The following is a 25076-nucleotide window of genomic DNA, read 5'->3' as shown; positions in this document are numbered from 1 at the left end:
GAAAAGTCCTCTTACCGGCTCCCGCTTCCTCGCTCTCCCCATCCCTCTTATTTCCGTCAATGCAGCCAACGTGACATGCGACAAAGCGGGAACCGGTAAGAGGACTTTTCACGAGTGAAGGTATTATTGCGCCAAGTTGAAGTGCTCTAAAGCACTTTTTTATGGTATTCCGCCATACAATGTAGTCATCAATTTTAAACGCTTAGAAAAACACAACGTTTTATTTTGTGTCACCAGCCTAGGTCGAGTTACACTAATCGAGTAACTGTGTTTAAATAGGGAAAACGAGGAAGTGTTTTGTCGCTTCTCTTTTTGGCCCATATTTAATGCACTGGGCTAAGCTAAGTGCTAACATAGATTTGCGGCAATACAGAGCGATAGAATGCACGCACTGAGACGAGAGAGGTATGCATCGGCTCGTCTTAATTAAGGGAATAACATATAGTTTAATATGAAAACCCGGTGGAGTATCCCTTTAAAGGGTAACTAAACACTAAAACAACTTTTTTTAGTTAATGATCTGTAAGAATGGAGCTTCATAAATGCTGTTCATTGATTCCAGTAAATTTTTTGACATTTGAGTTTAAAGTGTTTTAATTCTACAATAAATGGTGTAAAAATGCCTTAGTGCTGCTCCCTTCAGGTTGAACGGTGGCTACTGCAGTTGAATTTTCCTATTGGATGTTTGCGGTGGTACGTGACACAGCGGTTGTTGGTGACGTAGGCCAATTCCATACAAAGAGATGCGTCTCAGGTGCACGCCCCCCTGCGCTGGGCTCTGCCCACTTTTCCAGCATTTTTCAAATATTGCCAGTGGGTGGAGTCAGGCTCTGACCAGGGGTTTAGTTACCCTTTAATCTTGCTCTCAAAATCGTTCGATACTGTTTATGCATCAGTAAGTCAAGCCAGTGACTAAAATATCAACTTCACATCGTTTCTTTTGTAGGATGAAAATAATCTTATTTAAATTCTGAACAAATTAAACAGAAAGCAATCAAAGAACAATCTTTCCACACAGCGCGAGTTTATTTGGACAACTCGTTATGAAATCAATGACGCACGTTACACTGCACAACGAAGCTCTTACTGTACATCATCGTGTCTGCATTGCTGAATCATATGCAAGCATGTCAGCCAATCACAGCAATGGCGGTTACATTGAATCCCACAGCAGACACGCCCCTTCAAACAGAGTGTTCAAATCAGAGGCTAAAATCAGGCAAGGAAAAATGCCTTTTATTTCTAAATTATGACTATTTTTGGTCTAAAAAACATACTAACATTATAAGGGAAACCCAGGAAACATTATAAAATAATAAAAAAAAAACCATGTCAGGGGACCTTTAAAGTCTGTCTGTCTGTCTGTCTGTTTTTCTATCTATCTATCTATCTATCTATCTATCTATCTATCTATCTATCTATCTATCTATCTATCTATCTATCTATCTATCTATCTATCTATCTATCTATCTATCTATCTATCTATCTATCTATCTATCTATCTATCTATCTATCTATCTATCTAGCCAACAAAAACCAAAAACATGATAAGATAAACAGTCAAGTTGATAAACAGGCAGGACAACTGACTGGATGTTTTGTTTTTGTTTTTTGTTGTTGTTTTTTTGTTTGTTTGTTTGTTTTTTGGAGGGTTTGGGTTATTACAGTTTTTCTCCGTCGCTTTGGTGCATTTATCACATCACTATTTACATTTTCACAACAGTTACTGCAGTTCTCAAAACAATTAGTACAAACTGCAAAACTTAGTTGATAACCTGTAAAAGTGTCACTTGCTCAAAATGCTCAAAAAAGTGTCCACAGGTGTTTCTTATCAACCACGCCCCCTTGTTATCTTGATTAGCTTGTTTGTCTGTGTATTTAAACCCCTGTGTTTCAGTTGTTGCCTGTCGGTTGTTGTTTAAATGTTACTTGGTTCCTGCATATTTATCTGTCCTGTTCGGAGTTCCCTGGATTATCTGTTAGCGTTATTAATAAAAGCTTGCGATTGGATTCACTCTCCGTTTCGTTCCTGACCGGATGTAACTATCTATCTATAAACCCAACAATAACCAAAAACATGATAAGATAAACACAGTCAAGTAAGATAAACAGGCAGGACAACTGACTGGATTTTTTTTTTTTTTTTTTTTTTTGGAGGGGGGTGGGATATTATTACCCAATTTGAGCAGGAAGTGGCATCAGCCATGCTTGAATTACTTATTTATTGAAACATTTTGATTTAAGCCACATCTGCACCTCTAATCAAGGTCCATCCCTCTCTGCAAAGTTGTTCTTGCCCATCATGCATTGAGTCTTTATATGACTGGCCACTGTGCACTTTAATTGCCTCTGCTCACTAACTGACGTGTCCTGTCGTATCACGATCGAAGCAATGTTCCAAATTAAGACCGATTCCTAATCGGACCCAGCAGAGAGACTAGAGTCGGAGCTCTGGAGTACAGCTGGTGTGCATGTGAACAAGGGCACTAGTGCATTGTGGGAGAAGATCTGTCCTCTATTACTGCACTCCTCTCATCGTGCTCTTCACACCAAGAGCTTATTGATCGCACCATTCCAGATCCCCGCTCATAATATGAGCACCTGGACGGATTGGTCAAATCTGTCTCCATGATTGCCTGTTCAGAGCCACCAGGGTCATCCATGAACAGAACAACAGAACAATGATGAGTGTCACAACTGGTGCAGTTTAGTTCATTCTAAGTTACTACGTTTTTAGTGGAGTTTACAATGTAGTTTTGTAAGGGTTGGGCAAAATTATGAATTACTGTAAACAGATCTCTAATTAAAAGTGAATTGAATATTTCTCTAATTAAAATATACTAATAATGTCACACCGATGCAGTCCTGACGCTTGACACGTCTTTGTGTGTGTGTGTGTGGGGGGGGGGGGGGGTTAAATCGTGTTCCTGGGGTGGGGGGATCATCGCCAACAGCCATTTCTCCAGAATAAAAAAAAAATTAACTGTTTCCAACATTAATAATAAATCAGCATATTAGAATGATTTCTGACGGATCATGTGACACTGAAGACTGGAGTAACGGCTGATGAAAATTCAGCTGTGCATCACAAAAATAAAGTATATATGAAAGTATATTAAAATAGAAAGTCATAATTTAAAAATAATTTGATCAAATATATAAATATCTTCTCTGCTATCTCACTTCTACGGAGCCCCTCTAGTCCCACTTTGGTAAAAAAAATTAATTATAACTATCTTGTGGCCTCAAGATAGTAACTCGTGGCCTCAAGATAGTAACTCGTGGCCTCAAGATACTAACTCGTGGCCACAAGATACTAACTCGTGGCCACAAGATAGTAACTCGTGGCCTCAAGATAGTAACTCGTGGCCACAAGATAGTAACTCGTGGCCTCAAGATAGTAACTCGTGGCCTCAAGATACTAACTCGTGGCCACAAGATAGTAACTCGTGGCCTCAAGATACTAACTCGTGGCCACAAGATAGTAACTCGTGGCCTCAAGATAGTAACTCGTGGCCACAAGATAGTAACTCGTGGCCTCAAGATAGTAACTCGTGGCCACAAGATACTAACTCGTGGCCTCAAGATAGTAACTCGTGGCCACAAGATAGTAACTCGTGGCCACAAGATACTAACTCGTGGCCTCAAGATAGTAACTCGTGGCCACAAGATACTAACTCGTGGCCACAAGATAGTAACTCGTGGCCTCAAGATAGTAACTCGTGGCCACAAGATAGTAACTCGTGGCCTCAAGATAGTAACTCGTGGCCTCAAGATAGTAACTCGTGGCCTCAAGATATTAACTCGTGGCCACAAGATACTAACTCGTGGCCTCAAGATACTAACTCGTGGCCACAAGATAGTAACTCGTGGCCACAAGATACTAACTCGTGGCCTCAAGATACTAACTCGTGGCCTCAAGATAGTAACTCGTGGCCACAAGATACTAACTCGTGGCCTCAAGATAGTAACTCGTGGCCTCAAGATAGTAACTCGTGGCCTCAAGATACTAACTCGTGGCCTCAAGATAGTAACTCGTGGCCTCAAGATAGTAACTCGTGGCCTCAAGATAGTAACTCGTGGCCACAAGATAGTAACTCGTGGCCTCAAGATACTAACTCGTGGCCACAAGATACTAACTCGTGGCCTCAAGATAGTAACTCGTGGGCTCAAGATAGTAACTCGTGGCCACAAGATAGTAACTCGTGGCCTCAAGATAGTAACTCGTGGCCACAAGATAGTAACTCGTGGCCTCAAGATACTAACTCGTGGCCACAAGATATTAACTCGTGGCCTCAAGATACTAACTCGTGGCCACAAGATACTAACTTGTGGCCACAAGATAGTAACTCGTGGCCTCAAGATACTAACTCGTGGCCTCAAGATAGTAACTCGTGGCCTCAAGATACTATCTTGTGGCCACGAGTTACTATCTTGAGGCCACGAGTTACTATCTTGTGGCCACGAGTTACTAATTCAGTAATTGAACTGTAATTAAATTTGTGCACAAGAATGTAATCTAATAAAAATCAGTTTGTTGCTTGCATTAATATTACCAACTAATTACATCCGCTATAGCAGTGTTTCCCAACCCTGTTCCTGGCGGCACACCAACACTTCGTGTTTTCTTTGTCTCCCTAATCAAACACACCCGATTCAACCCATCAGCTCATTAACCCACCTGATTATGAGCTGATGGGTTGAATCAGGTGTGTTTGATAAGGGAGACAAAGAATACACGCAGTGTTGGTGTGCCGCCAGGAACAGGGTTGGGAAACACTGCGCTATAGTATTGAATTGTGAAACATGACCATCTGGATAACTGAGAATCGACACTACATATTGCTTAATTTGACTTCCACGTACAATATTTGTACAAGCAGTTTATTTTATGCCTTGAGTAAACAACGTGTGCAAACATTCTACTTGTGACAGTAATCGTTCTCACTAATTTTGCTCTTTACTGATAGATACTCATAATTTATGACCTGTGAATCTGCCTTCACTTTCAAACCAAAACAAATAAGACTAAAACTAAATAATTTTGAGAATGATTTTCATGGATATATATATATATATATATGTGTGTGTGTGTGTGTGTGTGTGTGTGTGTGTGTGTGTGTGTATTTTATAGTGAGCAGGAGCTATTTGGGGTAATTTTGTGGAAAAGGTGTCTTTAATTGTAACAAAAGTATAATAATTTAAAAAAAAATCATAAAAATCAGCTTTATTTTCTGTGTACAAAGTACAATTTCTTTTTTTCTCTCTCTAAAGCGTGTCTGATCCTGAAGCTGTCTGATGTGGGTTATTGTGGTATTCTACAAATCTGTCAGCTCTGCTGGCGTGTTGCGACTTGTGTGTTGGCAAAGAGAAGTTACTTGTGTGTGTGTGTGCGTGTGGTCAGAATACAAGAGAAAGGGAAAGGACTGGATGTATTTATGGTAAAACACTGTATTTAGATAAAAGGTTTACAGATTTTGGTCTCTGGATTTAAGTAAGATATCTAAAATGAATATCAAATCAAATTAGTAAATCAAATGTAAGAAATGCATCTCTTTATTTAGTAAGAAATATGTTGTATGGTAAGATTGGCATTCGGATTTGTCTCCAAGGTTCGTTTACTAAAAGACTTGAGTTAGAATGGCAATCTGCTTGCAGACAAGACCAAGATCTGCTGAAAAGCACGTACTGTGGTAAGTTACTGTTGACATTTGCCACATTATATAAACTGAGGTGTTTTGTCAGACTGCTCGTCAGAAGTCGTAATTTGTACTTTGCTCTTTTTCTTCTCTGTTGAAATATTTGGAGTTTGTTACACCGCATGAATTCTGAAAAAGAAAGAAAAAACATATTCGGTATGGCTGTAATTGTACTATATTATGACATGTCATATACATTGTGGTCAGTATTTTTTGCACCCAAATCCACATTATTGCACCTGTTGTCATGACACTGGTTCTCTGGTTTCTCTGCCTGTTGACAAGACAAATATTTAAAAATCTGTGTGTTTTAGTCTGGCAAATGTCATTTTAGAGCATTGTGTCACCTATAGTATGTGTTTTAACCCCTTAACTGTCACCGTCCCGGTACCAGGACGCCTAACTTTACTTCACTATATTTCTATTAAATCCTAATCTAATTATGACAAATTATATATTTTTGGAAAGGTCTAAGACTTCTAATTAAATATTCGACCCCTGTTTTGTGTTAAAAATTATGTAGGAAGAGTAATTAATGAATTTATGACAAGAGTGCACCTAAAAAAATCTGCATCATAACAGGAGGTCTGACCTTTGTCACAAAAAGTTGATGCACCCACTTTTAATCATTGAAACTTCTGTTTTTATGCTAAAAGTTCATAATAAAACATATAATCTAGTATTTTTCAATAAAAAATAAAAAGTATAGTATAAAATTATCATTTAAAAATGATAATATATATGTATATATTATCCTCTAAAATATAATCATATTTTTTATCGCCTTTTTTTATTATATCACGCATTTTAGTAGTTATCATAAATTAGGTATCATTTGAAAGCTTATAAACTCAGAATTCATCCTGTGAAAACCATTTTATAATTGAATGTTGCGTTACCATAGAAACGGTACTTATTTTATGAGGCTCCTCCCCTTTTGGGCATCCTTATTTTTCATAATTTATGATCAAAACCTTTATTAATCTTGACAAAACACATATTGTCAGAAAGGTCTGAGTCTGAAGGTTCCAAATTTTGTGACAAAATTGATATTTGGACAGAAATGTATTAATTTGTTAAGGCAGAATGTACACAACTAAATTCAATGGAATTCAATGGCACCCGGTGGCTATTTTTGGTACTACGCCTAAACAAAATCTCATGGGAACTTCAATTTTTGTGATATCAACTTCAAATTTGGAACATAACTTGGTTAGATTTATGGCTTTGATTTTATAGTAATTTTAGAGTAAAAATATTTTGTAAAATATATATTTTATATAAAATAAAAAATATATAGGACACTTCACTTTTCAATAAATGTTTTCACTTCAGCAATAATCTGCTGAGTGTTTTCTTTAAAACAAGACCAAACTTGGGTATATATTCCAAGGCATTCTTAAATTACAACCATTTAAGTGTGAATAGAGCATTTAACCCCCATTCTCAAAGGGGGGGGGGTGACAGTTAAGGGGTTAAACAGCAGATTTTGTTGGCACATTGATCATTTAGAATGTATGTGAATCAAATCAAATATAAACAAACATTTTGATAAGATCTTTAGTAGATGTTTGTACATAATAATTAATACTAGATTATTTCCAGACATCTTAACTTTATTTGTTAATCAAGTCTAAAATCTGCAAGTAATACTGTAATGATTTTAATGTAAAAGCATAAAAAAGCTGATTGAATTAATTATCTTATTAAACATTTGCAATGATTTTGCTGCCGATAAAAATTAAGACCTGAATATGTGAAAATGATTTCATGTGAGATTATTTAAATAGTGGGGTTTAAACCTCACTTTAGCATCAATGGTGTTAAATAAGTAAATAAATAAATCCAGAATCAATTCCGATGCAGAATTTGCATCACCACTTAAAATTATTATTATTATTATTATACATGAGAATGATTAATTTAGCAGACAAACAGCAGAAATCAGCTTTTTAAAAGTAGATTTACTCTGTTTATTTCCTTTATCATTCCCGTTATATATTTTGAATGTATACTTTCCTGTAACTGAAAAACAGTCCAATTTAGCACAAATAGAACACGTAAAAAAAATCTGTTTATAGAGACTGTAATTTTTTTTTTTTTTTTCATTTCTAAAGGGCCACCCAAACCAACACTTTATAACACTTTATTATTAATATTATTTTTTCCTGTGGCACATGTTTTTCATCTGGGCCCCCGTCTCTAAAGTGCCAAGGTCAGGCTACGAGACTCACCAGGACAAATGTATGCAACCTGTTTTTCACTCTACATAAAAGAAAGAATGGGGTCATGTTTGGCCTTTATTTTCAGTGAAGCTCTCTGTTGTTCCAGGGACAGTGATCTTTAATGATAACATCTGTGTCTCAGTGCCAAACCACCATTCTGGGGTTCTCATAAATGCCTTTGTGTAGGCCGGCTTGAAAAGATAAAACTCATGTTTTCCTTAGAATAATCTTGAAATCTTTCTGACTCAAATGTAAAAGATAATGTGCAATTCTGTAAAAGGCTTGAAAAACCTGTGTCAGGTCTGCCCTTATACAATAGACAGTATATTGTATTGATCATAGATAATGTTTTGCACTGCAGTTTCTTTTAAACTCTCTACATTTTTGTTTTGTTTGGGTTTTGTAAATGGGAGTTCCCTTTCAAGGGAACTCGACGCTGCGTTCTTACCACCGTGTCTCAAACGCAGCGTCTTGTTCCCTCTCAGGGAACCAGGGTTACATACGTAACCTGAGACGTGTTGTTGTTTGTTTGTGTTTTGTTTTTTTTTGCAGCAGCAGAAATTCACTACAAAAAATGAAAGACCCTTCTTAGAGTGGCTTTACGGAATGTACGGTTTATGAAAGAAAAAAAAAAGAAGACAGAGACAGAATTGCTGCAGTAAATGCTTTATTTGTAACAGGACATTTCTGCAAGATAAAAAATATGCAAAATGGCTGCCATTTACAGTATTACTGTATTTGAAAATACAAAATATACAAACTGAAAAAGCCATCTTCTAATCTGCCTCGTCTTCTGCATTTGGCCATGGCCACATGTTATCATCTACATCACAACTGATATCTTCTCTTGCAAGACATTGTGGGAAGAATCTTTTGTCATTGCCTTATCCACCCCTGTGTTCAGCTGTGATGTCTTGGCATGTAGCATCTATTGCATCCAGGAGGGAAATTTGGTCCTGTGGACAATGGTCAAAAACCTTCCATCTCCAAGCTGAGAAAACTCCTCAATGGGGTTGAGGAAAGGGGAGTAAGGGGGAGGGTAAAGGGACATCATCCTCTGATGGGTTTCAAACCAGGCTGTGACTGGGAATGGTGGAATGCCACATTGTCCAATATTTGCAACTTCAATCAGCTGTTTCTCAGTAGCAATGGAATAAAATACAGGAGATATGTTTCAGTTCACAATATGAACAGCTGTTCAGTTTGACTTTAACCTATAAGTTAGGTTTAGATCATGATGTTATCTGTTCTGACATACAGTGTTAAAGCATTTGTAAATTTGGCAGTCAAAAATACAATGTTTTGGTCTTGGTTGAGCTTGTGCGTAAAAAAAAAAAATTCAAGCATTTTAAATTATTTTAGAAATTAAAGGTGACGTGACTTGTCTTCTAGAGTATTACTAGGTGCTGATAAGGTGATTTGGTTGGTTTCTGGGGGAGGGGGGGTTGACATTCTGGCCCAAGTCACAAAAGCCCACCGCCAAGTCTCTATTTTGGATTCTAGATATGGCTCAGGTACCTCTTTCACTGTAAGTTTATGGGATTTATTTATATTCGAGTTTGATTACCTAGAAAAATAATAGCATGAATTGAGGTGCCGTTCATATTTTACAAGTGATGTTATTGTACAGTGTGTGCTAAGTTTTTTACTTAAGATTGGAAATTTGAACAAACCCTCAAACTAACGAACAATTATTAGTAATACTGCTAATAACTTGAAACACCAGGAAACACCAACACTTGTCATACAGGGTGCTGAGCTACAGAGGATTTTTTGTTTTCATGAGAATGTGTTCATATTTCTGAATGGAGAGAGGCAATATTTTACCTTAGAAACTAAAAATAGACCCTCAGCCACTGAACCTTTACCACAGATATAAATAAACCAGAAGCCCTGGCTCACTTTCTCTTCAAGTCAGTCTGAATCAGAGCAGAGAGTCCTTGAATTCAGACCTACAGACAGTCTAGCGAGGCCTGTTACTTCTCTTTTTGAGCTTGTGGGCCAGAGGTCTTCATTCACTAGAATTTTTGAATGAAATGGTTTCATTCAGAACATAAAATTGTGTCTTCTGTCTTCATCACAGACATAACATAACAAATTAAACTAGTTTTAACTGAGTTTCTAGAATACCAGTGTCTATTCAGAAACAAAATATAATTGCATCTACAGTATGTTGCAATTCTCAGTATTCCTTTGATCAAATGTTTGGCATTTTCTTCTTTTTAGTTGCCAAAATGTTTTAGTCAGATAACTAATTTCCTATCATCTGTATATGTATGTTACAGTTTCGATGTGGAAAATGGGTTGTCGATCGGGCGCAGTCCACTGGACCCCAGTCCAAGCTCTGGTCTGGTCCTCCAAGCAAACAGCCAGAGGCGAGAGTCTTTCCTTTACCGCTCGGACTCGGATTTCGACATCTCGCCCAAGACGATGTCCAGAAACTCCTCGACTACCAGCGAACTGTGAGCTTTTACCACATACTAAAGCAAAATATGTCATAGTATTCTGTCATTGAACTGGCTCAACTCTTTTTCTGTTCAGAGTGATTTCTTGCTTAATTATTACTTCATCTTTTGGCATGTAGCTCCTAAGAGTAGCTCTAGAAGCAAGTGTGGGATAGATCTTGTAATAGTGTAAATATAACGTCAGTGTGAAAAACCATTCACAACCAATGTATTTATAAGTGAAACAAGAAATGCTTAAAAAAAGGAATATGTAAGATGGGATTGGGAGTGCAAAATTAAGAAATAAGCCTTTCATTAAAAATGTCAATCAATAAAGTGTGTGTGTATGTGTGTAGTGATAATATATATGAAACAAGGACAACACTTGACTTGGGATTATCAGCACTTTCTAGGCAGGTGAGATGAGCACATGTGGAGACCAGACAGATGGAGTAAACCAACACAGTCTCATCCCAAAAAGTCATATAACTGACGTCTTGGGACGTTTTTTTGACCATACGTCAATATCCGCCTTTTTAGGGCCCCCTTAAACGTATAGATGGCGATCCCGGGCCGTCATACAACTGACGCTTTACCTTTAACGTCAGTTAGGTGACGGGTTAGGTTTAGGGTTAAGTTTAGGTCTGGGGTAGAGTTAGGATCCCATAACCTCATCTACCGACGTTTAAGGGGGCCCTAAAAAGGCGAATATTGATGTATGGTCAAAAGACGTCCCAAAACGTCAGTTATATGACGTCTTGGGATGAGACCGGGTTGAGTAAACAGTGGAACAACGGAGTAGCCGACAGACTATGGAGAACAGATGATGGAGAAATCCAGGTAAGTATATCCAACAGGTAAGATCAACACCTGTGGCACAAGTGTCTGAACAGTCTTTGGTAAACATTTGACAAAACCAAAAAAAGGATGTGTACATGTTAGCAGACTATAAATGCAGTCGTTGATGAGCAGGTAAATGGTGACCAGGTGCTTGCGCAATTAGAATGCAGGTGAGATTGAGCAGAGTGCACTTCTTACTGAGGATAGTGAGGGAAAGCTTGGTGTAGCCATGGCCCAAGGTGGAGTAGGGGACCGAGGCGGAGCAGGAAGCTCCGGGATCTACCAAGACGGAGGAAAAGACCTGAGGGAGGTTGGCTAAGTGGGAGACCTCAGGGATGCTGGGAACTCTGGGATGAGGAAGACTTAGAAGTGCAGACAGAGCCTTAGGCAAGCTGGCCGAGAAAGGGACCATGGTGGAGTTAGCAGAGATGGATTATCTTTATGTGATGACTAGGGTAGAGCAGATGAAACCAGAGGATGATTACCATGTCCATGACGAAGGAGAGGGACACAGTTTTTTGGATGATGAAGATGAGGGAGTGGCCGAGATGAGGGGGAAGACAATGTCCTCCGTGGCTGAGACAAGCGAGCGGAGAGTGGCAGTGACTGCGATCACTGGACTTAAGACCAACCAGAATATCTGACTTGGGACAACCTTACCACCCAACTTGGGACCACCTAGATGACCTGACTTGGAAACACTGGACTTGGAACCACTTTGACTACTGGACTCAGGGCCACTTGACCAGAGAGCTTTGGGTCTTTAGACTTGGGAGCTCTCCAGAGTGTTCAAAGACAGATTTCTTCCTCCAATGGGGTGCCCCGGACTGGAGAATGGAGGGTTAGAGGGGTCAGTGGGAGGGAAATCTTAAGTAAAAATCTGGAAGTTCTAAGATGACTACAGTGGACTGAATAGGCCCTGGAGAAACTTGATTGGAGCAACTAAGGGTCCTCATCCACTTATTCCACGGTTAAAGGGGGATCCATCTGGTTAAAGGGCCAGATCCAAAAGTTGGCAGTGCATCCCTCAAGGATTATTGGCAGGCAGCAGTGATCTGTGGGGTTTGTTAATGCTGGATCTGAAGAAACTTACTGAAGAGTATCATCCTCATAATTCCTCGAGGGTCCTGAGTGAGGCTAATGAGGCGGAATCCATGAGTGATGAAAGTTCAGTGTGTTTGGTTTGGTCTTCTTTCATGGAATATTTTTTTAATGTGTTTTGGGATGACAATGGTGGTAAGTATATTGATGATAGATAAAACAACACCAGAACTTAACTTGAGAGTAACACTACTTTCTAGTCAGATGAGATGAGCACACAAGGAGACAAGATAGAGGTAGTAATCACAGCGGATCAAGGAAGGAGTAGACAGATAATAGAGAACGATGGAGAACAGAGGCGATGGAGAAATCTAGATAAGTATATCCAACAGGTAAGATCAACACAAGAGTGGCAGCAGTCTTTTGTAAACAGCAACGAGACCTGACAAAGTGTGTGAGTGTATTACATACATATTTATTTTTTATTTTATTATTGACACTACACATAAATTAAAACCATACTAAATCATGAAATTTGTTTATTAAGAAATGACATACTGTATATTTACTGACACATGTTGTGATTTATTTATTTATTGATGCTTTTAATGAAAAGGGTGTTTATTAATATGGCTCTCACAATCCTACATAAATCTATCCATCGGGAAATTATGCTATTGTTGATTGGAGGGAAATTGGTTAAAGGGGATTTTTGACATCAATGGCATTGCAATGTTGTTGAGTTGGAGCGAATTATTACATGTGCACTGGTCAATCATTTACAATAAGACCAGACAAGTGCTTTAAGAAAGTAAATTTGGTCAATATTGATTTTTTGTTAAATATTAATTAAACAAATTAATCTGATCATGACTGTTGACTTCTCTTTTGCAGTCATGGGGAGGACATGATTGTAACGCCTTTTGCGCAGGTCAGTTGGGTGCACATTTGGTAAATGTAATTTTTTAATTTCACAAAGGTTCCAAATAATTGTACAAGGCACTATGTGCATTCTATTGTGCAGATGAATGTGTAACACACACGTGTCTTACAAGTAGTGTAACAGCTGTAGCTCTTCACTGTGGGTGTGTGTCAAATCTACAACATGTCAATGAATCGATAAAGTATATATATTTGTGTGTGTGTGTGTGTGTGTGTGTACTATAGGTTCTTGCCAGTCTGCGTACAGTGAGGGGTAACGTTGCAGCTTTAACCCACATGCAAGATAGAAGCAACAAGTGAGTCTGTAGTCAAAACATCTTCAGATAGTCAGGAATGATTGGAATGATTAATGAGAAAAATATTTATAACAGTTGTCACATGAGGTCTCTTTAATCTTGCTTTTTTACATATAAATATCAGAAGACCGTCAGGCACTAACCCTCAATCTGCCTCTATAACAAACCAGACTGGTGAGTGGAAGAACATGAGCTGGTCTAGCCAAAGATTAGGATTTTTTTTCTTGCTGTAAACCTCAGGCAGATTTAGACGTAAAGTAGTCACCGGAAATGAAAATGATGTATTTGAGGCTTATTCTAACTATAAATAATAATAATAATAATAATAATAATAGACGGACTGTTTTGACATCTAAGGGTTTGTTTTTCTAGATGAATCATATCAAAAACTCGCGGTCGAAACTCTTGAAGAGCTGGACTGGTGTTTGGACCAGCTGGAGACCCTGCAAACACGTCACTCTGTCAGTGAAATGGCCTCCAATAAGGTATTTAAACCAATATTTCATCCAAAAAAATAAAAATAAAATAAAAATCTATTATTTTTTTAATCTTTTTTAAACCTCTAAAACATGAAAAAACATACATCATAAAGCTGTCCATACAGCACAGATTTACACTATATTAGAATACTGTACTTCTGCAGCCATACAAAATATCCATTTTAAAGAATTGCGAAAAGGAAGTATTTTTACAAAATAAATATTTTTAATAGTTTTGAAATAAAGCTAAATTAAAATAATGTTGCCTTGGCAACTAACTGAAACAAAATACATTTTAATTGAAGCACTCAAATTGCTAAAACAAAAATACATAAAATTTAAGAATAAAATAAATTTAAAATAAATGAAACTTAGATGCAAGGCAAGGAATTTTGTCAGAGTGTCATTACAGTAAATGAGACGCACTGTATATTTGACTGTACTGTCATGTACTATATCGTCAAAAGGCTCATGCTTCAGTGCTTGAAATTAGTTTTTCTAACTAATTTTTATCCTATTAGAAATAATTTTATTAAAAACTATTTCGGTCTTTTATTGCAATGCATCATATTCAGTTTATTATGTGTTACATAACCCCACAGACTGTAGAGTCTAAATGAGTGTGACTGGCCTTTTAGTATGGACTAGTTACCATAGTAACTAACATGTTGAATATTGTGCTCTACGGCTTTGATGGCTGATCATTGGCAATTTTTATAACGTCTCGGATACGCATGTAACCCCAGAACAAGACGCTGTGTCAAACGCTGTGGGAACGCCCTGTGGAGCGTGTTACATATGGAATCAGTCCAATCGAGAGATGGAACATCATAGGCGGGTGACGTTATCGACCAGGAAACTATAAAAGCACCCCAAAACACAAGTGCAACAGCTTCTGATAGGCCGAAGGAAGTGCTAACGGGTATGCTGGGAGTATGGCAGAACGACACAGCGTCTCGTTTCCTATCAGGGAACTAGTGTTACATACGTAACCAAGACGTTCTCTTTCAAGGGAACTCGAGCTGCGTCAAAGGCTGTGGGAACGCTAATACCCACGTCGCCATAGGAGCAAGTGACCGTCATGTGGAATCTGAGCACACAGAGGACAAGAGCACCTGCGCCCCAGGAGTGGAGCTAAATTCCAAGTCATAAAACTTAATAAAAGTATGCTGTGAAGACCATCCAGCCGCATCACAAACATCATTTAGAGATACTCCTGACAACAAAGCTTTAGAACCAGCCATACTCCTAGTGGAGTGGGCTCGTATGGCCAAAGGTGAAGGCACACCAGCCTACACGTAAGCAAGTGAGATAGCCTCGACCACTCACTTGCTCATTCTCTGTTTAGACACCGGACACCCTTTCCTGGGTGGCCCAAGACACACAAATAGCTGTTCTGATTTCCTGCACAGGGCTGCTCTGTGGACATAAGGATCTAAACGGGCAGAGCAGATTAAGTTTCTTCTGGTCTGACGACTGAAATGGAAGAGGACAGAAATCCTGCAGAACTTTAGGTCTAACAACATTACTGGGAACCTTAGGAACAAAACCTGGTCTAGGGTGTAGAAAGGCCTTACTAGGTGAAAATTCCAGACACGTGGGTGCAACCGACAGACCTTGCAAATCTCTGTTTCTGTTAATCGAGGAGATAGAAAGAAGAAAGATAGTTTTAAAAGTGAGAAACTTCTCAGGAACTTCTTAGATAGGTTCGAAAGGAGCTAGGGAAAGACCTTCTAACACAATGGCCAGATCGCAGGTTGGCACCCTCATACGAACTGCCTCCTCAAGCCTCAGCCTCAAAGTGCCACGAAGGAAACGTGTTATAATCGGGTGTCTCCCAAGAGGAACTCCACTGAAAGGGAGCAAGCTGCAGCAGCAAGCGCTGCCACATACACCTTTAGTGTGGAGGGGGATAACCCTGTGGAGAAACGTTCCTGCAGGAATTCCAGCACTGCACCCACTGGGCAGTTAACTGGTTCTTGCTGGTGCTCACCACACCAAGAAGTGAACATTTTCCGGCCAGTACGGGGCTACTAATAGTAGGCTGACCTTGTCCCGGCGAACCCTCTCGAGAACTCCTGGGAGCAGAGCAATCGGGGGAAAGGCTTTTGTGACCTCGGCCACGGCTGTACCATACCATGAACCGTGTCGACTCTCCTCGAAGAGTGCCCGGCGGGAGTGGAGCGTTCTCAATGGCAAACACTCGCAGTCAGTCCCTTCCAGAGCTGACTGAGCATGCCGCACTGCCAAACAAACATCGCAAAGAATGTGTGTATCCCCACCCGTTAAATAGCGCATACAGGGATGAACACACATCTTAAACTATTGTTCGCTCACCATTATACATATAGAAATTGTTTGTGTGGTGTAAATTGTGAAAACTCCTGCCTAGCAAATACTAATGAAAGACACAGTGTTCACACTCAGACAGATTCATATATAGTGCTTACTGAAGGCACAGAAGCTGTTGCACTTGTGTTTTGGGGTGCTTTTATAGTTTCCTGGTCGATGACGTCATCCGCCAATGGATCCGCCTCTCCATTGAACTGATTCCATGTGTGCTTCATGACGCACATACGCAGGGGCATTCCCACAGCGTTTGACGCAGCTCGAGTTCCCTTTGAAAGACTGTGAAATATTATCTACTGTTCACAGTTACATTTATTGTATCATTTGCTGTCGGTATTGCACTGAAATGCAATAAATTAAGTTTTGTGATTAGAATATAATGTTTCACTTTTATTTGTTGTATTATTTTTAGTTTAAAAGAATGCTCAATAGGGAGCTAACTCAACTATCTGAGACCAGCCGGTCAGGAAACCAGGTGTCGGAATTCATAGCAAGCGCAATTTTACGTGAGTGACTAATTAATTTAATTTAAATGCAATTTTGAGACAGGATTTATAATAACGTGATGTGTTTACTATTAACTCTTTCCCCGCCAAACACAGAATCTTTATGACACTATATAAAACAGCCCTGAAGTAATTACTAAAATTCAAAATAAGTACCAACTCAAGAGAGTATGTGATTTCGGACGCAGCCCAAGTGTGCCGCACAAGTCCTTAAACGTGAAACCTAAAACGTTTCAATTGCCCCCCTGGCGGGGAAAGATTTAATTCGGATTTTTAAACTGTCTTCCTTGACTGTAGCTCAGGGCTTTTCACATACTTTTTGTGTTTGTGTTGCAGAAAAACAGCATGATGTGGAGATTTTGTCAGCTGCTTGTAAGGAGGAGAAAAAACGGCGTCCAATGTCTCAGATAAGTGGAGTGAGAAAACTGAGCCCCAGCCCGAGTCTCCCACCAACATGCATCCCACGATTTGGTGTCAACACACAACATGAGAGCCTCCTGGCCAAGGTATCCATTCATTTAATTTTATCTGTATTATTGTTAATATTATTATTAGTGCTATTCATTGGAGATCAAATAAATTCCATATTTTTTACTCCAGGGGCTTGAGGACATTGACCAATGGGGTATAGATATGTTTAAGATAGCAGAGTATTCTGGGAATCGGCCACTGACAGTCATAATGTATACCATTTTCCAGGTAAGGTTTTTGAATGTTTTCCTGCTTTGCTGTTGTATTTCATAGCCTTGATTTAAAAAACTAAAAATACAGTAGATAAAGCCATTGTTGGAAAAATTCTCAAAAGAAAAAGCTCATAGTTTGATAATTGGTGTGAAGCATTAGCTTTCCTTTGTTTTTGTTTTTTCTATGTATGTTTTACCTGCAGATTTGACCCTTTATGTACTCTGTAATTCTCAGGAGCGAGATTTACTCAAAACCTTTAAAATCCCATCGGACACCTTCTTAACTTTTTTGATGACTTTGGAAGACCACTACCATGCAGACGTGGCCTACCATAACAACATCCATGCAGCAGACGTTGTACAGTCTACACATGTTCTACTCTCCACACCTGCCCTAGAGGTCTGCATGAATTTGTACACACATACACATTGCTCATGGGAATTATTCTAAAAAACATACATATACTGGTATTGACAACATACACTCACCTAAAGGATTATTAGGAATACCATACTAATACTGTGTTTGACCCCGTTTCACCTTGAGAACTGCCTTAATTCTACGTGGCATTGATTCAACAAGCTGCTGAAAGCATTCTTTAGAAATGTTGGCCCATATTGATAGGATAGCATCTTGCAGTTGATGGAGATTTGTGGGATGCACATCCAGGACACGGAGCTCCCGTTCTACCACATCCCAAATATGCTCTATTGGGTTGAGATCTGGTGACTGTGGGGGCCATTTTAGTGCAGTGAACTTATTGTCATGTTCAAAAAACCAATTTGAAAGGATTCGAGCTTTGTGACATGGTGCCTTATCCTGATGGAAGTAGCCATCAGAGGATGGGGACATGGTGGCCATAAAGGGAATGGACATAGTCAGAAACAAAGCTCAGGTAGGCCGTGGCATTTAAACGATTGCCCAATTACAACTAAGGGGCCTAAAGTGTGCCAAGAAAACATAGCCCACACCATTACACCACCACCAGCAGCCTATACAGTGGTAACAAGGCATGATGGATTCTGTTTATGCCAAATTCTGACTCTACCATCTGAATGTCTCAACAGAAATCGACACTCATCAGATTAGGCAACATTTTTCCAGTATTCAACAGTGTCCAATTTTGGTGAGCTTTTACAAGTTGTAGCCACTTTTTCTATTTGTAGTGGAGATGAGTGGTACCCGGTGGGTTCTTCTGCTGTTGTAGCCCATCCGCCTCAAGGTTGTGCGTGTTGTGGCTTCACAAATGCTTTGCTGCATACCTCGGTTGTAACGAGTGGTTATTTCAGTCAAAGTTGCTCTTCTATCAGCTTGAATCAGTCGGCCCATTCTCCTCTGACCTCTAGCATCAACAAGGCATTCTTGCCCGCAGGACTGCCGCATACTGGATGTTTTTCCCTTTTCACACCAATTCTTTGTAAACCCTAGAAATGGTTGTGCGTGAAAATCCCAGTAACTGAGCAGATTGTGAAATACTCAGACCGGCCCGTCTGACACCAACAACCATTCCACACTCAAAATTGCTTAAATCACCTTTCTTTCCCATTCTGACATTTAGTTCGGAGTTCAGGAGATTGTCTTGACCAGGACCACACCCTTAAATGCATTGAAGCAACTGCCATGTGATTGGTTGATTAGATAATTGCATTAATGAGAAATTAAACACGTGTTCCTAATAATCCTTTAGGTGAGTGTATATATATATATAGACGAATCCGGCGAAACTACCGGAAGTAAGCGGGCGCCATTACTGAGCTGTTGCTGGGTAGCGTTGCGCCATTGCCTCCTATTGTTTTAGTTGCAACTTGCGTCCACTGGAATAAACAGCCCGCGATTTAGGACTGTCACTAACGTTACAACGTTAGCCTTTGTATAATGTCGAGTGGGTAAACAGTTTCTGTTATAAATTGTTTCAATGGTGGCAGTAAAATTTCAATTTTGAAGAGAAAACATTGTGAATACCCCGGGTCGACTGCCCCTGTCTGGTGCCGTACGGTTTACACAGATTTCCTGGGCGAGTACAAGACGCGGACATTCGCGTATAATAACAATTATTTAATGACATAAGTAAAAAAATATAATAAATGTGTGATATAGTGATCAGCAAAATCTCCCTCTCTTGTTATTTTTTCTATTCAATTTACATGCTATGGTCATTAAATGGCTTTCCTGAGCTGAATGTAACGTTATGTGACATAATTGTTCTCCTGCTGTTATATTGACCTCTTTCCATGGTTTAAAAACAGTAGTTGGTCGATATTGTGTATACTTTCTAGCTGTAGCGTTACCTTACCCATGCCTGTTGCAATGTCAAAATGAGATAAATAATGGACACAAATGAAAAACATGAAATTGTTTATTTGATTTCATTTATTTATTTATTTATTGTTGCCAAATGGACAGATCTTTTTTTAGTTTCCTCGGTAGCAAACGTTAGCCTAGCTTGCTTGCCAAGCTATTTTCATAAATAATCTGTAAGATCGTTTGTACCTTCATCTGTGACTGGAGGCCAATGTCTAACATCATCAACCCAACAAGTCTGCCTGACTGTAGCTGTCATCAAGAGTGCGTTATCACCTTATCTCCGAGGTTTGTTTACATACCGGTGCATATGTCTATGCCGGTGTAACAGCTCAGTAATGGCGTCGCCACAAGATGGCAGCCTACACAAGAACGCTCGTCGGATTCGTCTATATATATAACTTTTATTTTATTTATTTTTTTACTTTCAGGATGTGTTCACCGATCTTGAGATCATGGCTGCTTTATTTGCCAGTGCTATTCATGATGTGGATCATCCAGGAGTGTCCAACCAGTTCCTCATTAACACAAGTATGACTCTGACAAACCATTAAAATGACTCCAAGATTCATTCACTTAGGCTCTCTCCCCAACACAAATACATGGAAGACTATCTAAAAACCTAACTGAACCTTGGTATGTTGTTTCTCTCTTCACTCTTTCAGACTCTGAGCTGGCCCTCATGTATAATGACGCCTCAGTGTTGGAGAATCATCACTTGGCTGTCGGCTTCAAGCTTCTACAGGAGGAAAACTGTGATATCTTTTGTAATCTCAGCAAGAAACAAAAACAGTCCCTGCGACAGTTGACTATAGATATGGTGATTCTTTGTGATTTATTTGTGAATATCGTGATTAAATGTTAGCGAAAATGCCCCGATATACTCACAGCGAAGTTCTTTTTTATTCTTCGCCATGAACCAATTGTAGTACAAAGATGTTTACCAGCCATAGGAAACTTTTCCAGAGAGTTTGCTGAGGCAAGATGTTTCGAACTCCCAGAACGGATTCCAAACGAACTTCGCTTTGGCCTAATTTTGTTCGAAATTACATTACAGCAGTTTGTTCTTCGATTTCGCTTGAAGTATATTGGGGCCTTAATACTATATAATTGTGTATAAATACAGATATATACAGACTACTAATGGTTATAGTAATGATTCAGTAATGATTTTGATTCAATTTAATGACTTTTACTACTTTTGACCAAACTCCAAATATCTGGTCCTTCATTATCATATACTATTATTGATATTTTATTTAATTATTTTATAAACAAAAATACTTATCATGAATGATACCATGATGCTATTTCGGTCACATTGTTTGAAGTACTATTATTACAAAAAAACTACACCGATTCGAAATGGCACTCATTTACCTTTTATGGCCCTTATGGAAAACATAAGAGTGAAATATCGTAACCAGATCTGTCTGATACTAATGATGTTTCAGTGATTGAGTCGGATTTAGTAATTGTTCCAAATGATTCAGAGAGGTAATGAGTGATTTAGACCAACGAGTTTGCCAGTGACTCAAATGACTCAAATTTAAAAAAGGAACCAGTTCAAATGATTCATTAATTTGTGAATCAGACTACTACTACTGATTGTTTGTTATTTTACAGCATGTATTTCATCCAGACATATGATTAAACTAAATAACATAAAAAACTACACAATTTCCAACCCTAATGAAACATGATGAAGACAAACCTTTTTAAGATGTCACATTTCAAACAAGGTTTTTAATACTCATGGGTCTAATACCGAATTCCTGACGTCTTTTCAGGTATTAGCCACTGATATGTCCAAACACATGAATTTCCTGGCTGACCTGAAGACAATGGTGGAAACTAAAAAAGTGACCAGTCTAGGGGTCTTACTGCTGGACAACTACTCAGATCGTATACAGGTATTGCTGGTCTTACTCTACCAAATACAAAGCACAATTACAGTATTAGGGATGTGAGGTCCAATATAATTTGGGGCCCCTGATAGCATCACTAAATTCAGCCCATTTAAAGCACCACACACAAATATTCATAGAGAGTACGTCTTTTTTCGGTTGACTACTAGTCAACCATCCTCATCCACCCCTAGCTATTACTGGCTTTTAGTGCTATTTGCACAGCTAAATGGCTAGTCAGATGTAAAACTTCTTAATTGTTGCCTTCTAAAGGTGCTCCAGAACATGGTGCATTGTGCTGACCTCAGCAACCCCACAAAACCCTTGGAGCTCTATCGACTGTGGACAGATCGCATCATGGTGGAGCTCTTCAGTCAGGGTGACCGCGAGCGTGACAAGGGCATAGAAATCAGCCCCATGTGTGACAAACTCACAGCTTCGGTGGAAAAAACTCAGGTATCCTGTAAAAATATGATTATGTCTCCTATTTTAGGGGGGTTCAAAACAGTAGTGGGTTCATAAAAAAGAGAGTGAAAGAGAGAGGTTTTTTTTTTATTATTACAATATTTATTTTTTCAGGGCTGTCAAAGTTCATTTGTGCTCTTGAGATATTAATAAATTGTGTTTAGTAGGCTGTAAATATCGGACATCCCAAGTCTCCCAGAAGTTCCGGGAGTCTCCCGCAGATTGATAGCGGCTCCCTGATCCCGCAAATTAGTTAAAGGCCATGTCCACACACATACGTTTTCGTTCGAAAACGTATATTTTTCTCTCCGTTTTGGCCTTCCGTCCACACTGAGACGGCGTTTTAATTCAACCAAAACGTAATGTTTGGAAAACGCTCTCCAAAGTGGATAAATTTGAAAACGCCGTTTTCGCGTCGTAGTGTGAACAGTGAAACCGGAGGTATTTCAAAACGATGACGTAAGTTTAGTCATGTGATCCATGTAGTACCAATAGATATTCATGTTTATCGGTATTGTGCCTGTTATGTGTTATTAATTTTTACGCTATTGCTAAAATATGTTACTTTCTATGTTACTTAATATGTGCTATTCTTCATAGCACAGTACTGCAAAGATGACAGATAAAGTACTTACATTTGCTTTTGCTGTCCTGCGGCAAAACAGACCTGCTGTCCTTGCGTTTTAGACCAAACGTATGTTGACTGAATGTGACCTGGACGCATCAGTGATGGTGAGATATTTTGCTAAATAAAATTATCCTGTTATTGTGCGATAACATTATTATTTATTTTCCCATCTGTATCATCTCAGTGAGCTTTTGTGAAGTTTCACGCATGCGCAGTAAAGTGAATTTAGAAGTTTCTCACCCACACTGAAACGTCGGAAAATGCCTGAAAACGAGAGCGTTTTTAAACGAAAACCCCGTTTTCAAATGTATCCGGATTAATGTGGACGTAGCCAAAATCTCCTGGAATCTAGAGCGAGCGAGCAGTAGTGCGCGCACGACAGAGAGTGAGAGACCCCTTGCGCATGCGCAGTAAAAGTATAATCTATGGGGAAAAGGGCGTTTTAAACCTTATTTTGGGGCTAAGTCATCAAACTTTTTCAGCGATTTTAATCCTGTTTCTAAGCAGTTTTTATGTCCCGGTGAACAGTGAAACTGCAGATCTGAGTCTTTGCCCATTCATCTAGATAGGAGCCTGGTCTTGTTAGTCCGAAATAGCTGCCCGGAGGCGTTGCCAAGAAGGCATGACTTGCCTAAAAGGACTTTGGCATGGGCCACTGGCCAACTGCAGTTATCCCGCCCTCTCCCCTCCCCTCTCCCCTGCCGTGCCACACCCACTCCCCTCCCTTCTTCTCACAGCCGTCCACGCCCATTAAAGTTGCATTTTTCAAAAAAGATTGTGAGCTAGACTTGAGCTGAAAGAGGGGGTTTTCATGAACCTTTAATATCAACATTTTTAACCGATTGTAAATAGTATATAAAGCTATTTTTTTTTTTTCATTTTAAAAATGTATATATTTTAGGAACAGGGTACCTTGTAAAAATGATCAAAATGTGGGGATTAACAAGTTAGAACAACCCGGTCCTATACTGTACTAATGATTACTGTGTTTGAATATTGTTTCTTAAGGTGGGATTCATTGATTACATTGTCCACCCTCTATGGGAGACATGGGCTGATCTGGTCCATCCAGATGCTCAGGACATTCTAGATACATTAGAGGACAATCGAGAATGGTACCAGAGCATGATCCCACGCAGCCCGTCGCCCACCCCCCAAGAGCAGGAATCACGGCCCACGGTGGGCTCAGCCGGGGAGAAGTTCCAGTTCGAGCTGACTCTGGAGGAAGAGGATGGAGAGTTAGAGGCTGAAGAGGAGCACATGGATTCAGAAAGATCAGGGACTATGACGGACACCAGGCATCCACAAATGCCCCCCCTTCGAGTCACTCCCATTTTAGACAGCAGTGAAAGAGAACTGGACCAAGAAATGACCAGCGCATCCATCCTGCAGTTGGAAACTTAACATGACCCAGTATACCAACCGTAGCACTGTTCATTTGTGTTTCTAAGTTGCACTTATTAGTTTGGGGTTTCAACCATTCACTAAAAACTAAAAAAAGACATTAGACCCAAGGTTTATCTGACCAAAAAACCTGTATTTTAAAGCTATATGTGTCCCAGACACAAACTTTTCCAAAAGGACTGAGGCCGAAGTTGTAGATGAATGTTTTTGTGGTCTCATGTCGTATGGAGAAACATGAGTCTTCCCTTGAGTGACTGTCCATGCCAATTGCAGAGGAAAGCTGATTTACTCATTATGTGAACTTTTTCACTGGACTGTAGTATATTTAATATCCTGAACATTTTTAATAATGGATAAATTAATGTTTTGTTTTGTTTTTGCCACTGAAATGAAACGGGACAGTTGCAAGAAATATTTAAGGCAAGACATCACAGGTGAATCGAACTAATATATCACTATAATTCTCCAGTTGATTAAACACAGTACATTAAGACCACTTTTGAAACACTTTATTTTAAACTGTCTGTTACACGTTAGATGTACTTTCTATAATAACAGCAGCAAATTATGCAGAATTACAAGCAACAAACCTTAAACCAAATCCTCATTATTGCTCAGCATTTAAATGTATATTTACACCGTAACACGGACAATGTAACCCTTTATTTTAAAGTGTCCGTGTTACAGTGCAGTTTAAGTGCTGAGCAATAATAATGAACTATTAAAGCTGCAAGCAGTGATGAAAGGGCCCTCGCACCCGTGCCATTGCCACCCGGTGGCTTTAGGAAGACAGAGCATGGTGGGAAGTGTGCATTTAAGTAGATAAATATAGGTGGAGTATGTCAAAGTCAGTTACAGAAATGTCC

The 25076-nt window shown here is 39.2% G+C and overlaps 1 protein-coding gene across 6 annotated transcripts in view; it reads left to right on the top strand.

Moving 5' to 3' along the window:
• The window catches only part of pde4cb (phosphodiesterase 4C, cAMP-specific b), a 102299-nt gene extending 77596 nt beyond the window's left edge, over positions 1–24703 (top strand). For 4 of the 6 annotated variants that reach the window (XM_039667372.2, XM_039667373.2, XM_089125015.1 and 1 more), the window contains 14 exons: positions 10210–10386; positions 13144–13180; positions 13417–13487; positions 13612–13661; positions 13860–13972; positions 16728–16821; positions 17158–17327; positions 17422–17520; positions 17740–17904; positions 20238–20337; positions 20472–20626; positions 21597–21719; positions 21987–22169; positions 23815–24703. In XM_039667372.2, the coding sequence (XP_039523306.2) occupies positions 10210–10386; positions 13144–13180; positions 13417–13487; positions 13612–13661; positions 13860–13972; positions 16728–16821; positions 17158–17327; positions 17422–17520; positions 17740–17904; positions 20238–20337; positions 20472–20626; positions 21597–21719; positions 21987–22169; positions 23815–24210 (1933 nt within the window). In that variant the 3' untranslated portion in view covers positions 24211–24703. Of the gene's footprint in view, positions 1–5379; positions 5694–10209; positions 10387–13143; positions 13181–13416; positions 13488–13611; positions 13662–13859; positions 13973–16727; positions 16822–17157; positions 17328–17421; positions 17521–17739; positions 17905–20237; positions 20338–20471; positions 20627–21596; positions 21720–21986; positions 22170–23814 lie in introns of those variants that run through there. The other 2 variants (XM_089125017.1, XM_089125016.1) reach the window with 2 other exon arrangements.
• The last annotated feature ends 373 nt before the right edge of the window (positions 24704–25076 follow it).

This window comes from Pimephales promelas, chromosome 21 (genome assembly GCF_988280905.1).
Source record: "Pimephales promelas chromosome 21, fPimPro1.hap1.1, whole genome shotgun sequence".
Classification (NCBI taxonomy): domain Eukaryota; kingdom Metazoa; phylum Chordata; class Actinopteri; order Cypriniformes; family Leuciscidae; genus Pimephales; species Pimephales promelas.
Note: the sequence above shows the minus strand (reverse complement) of the source record. Positions and strands in the feature narration are given on the sequence as shown.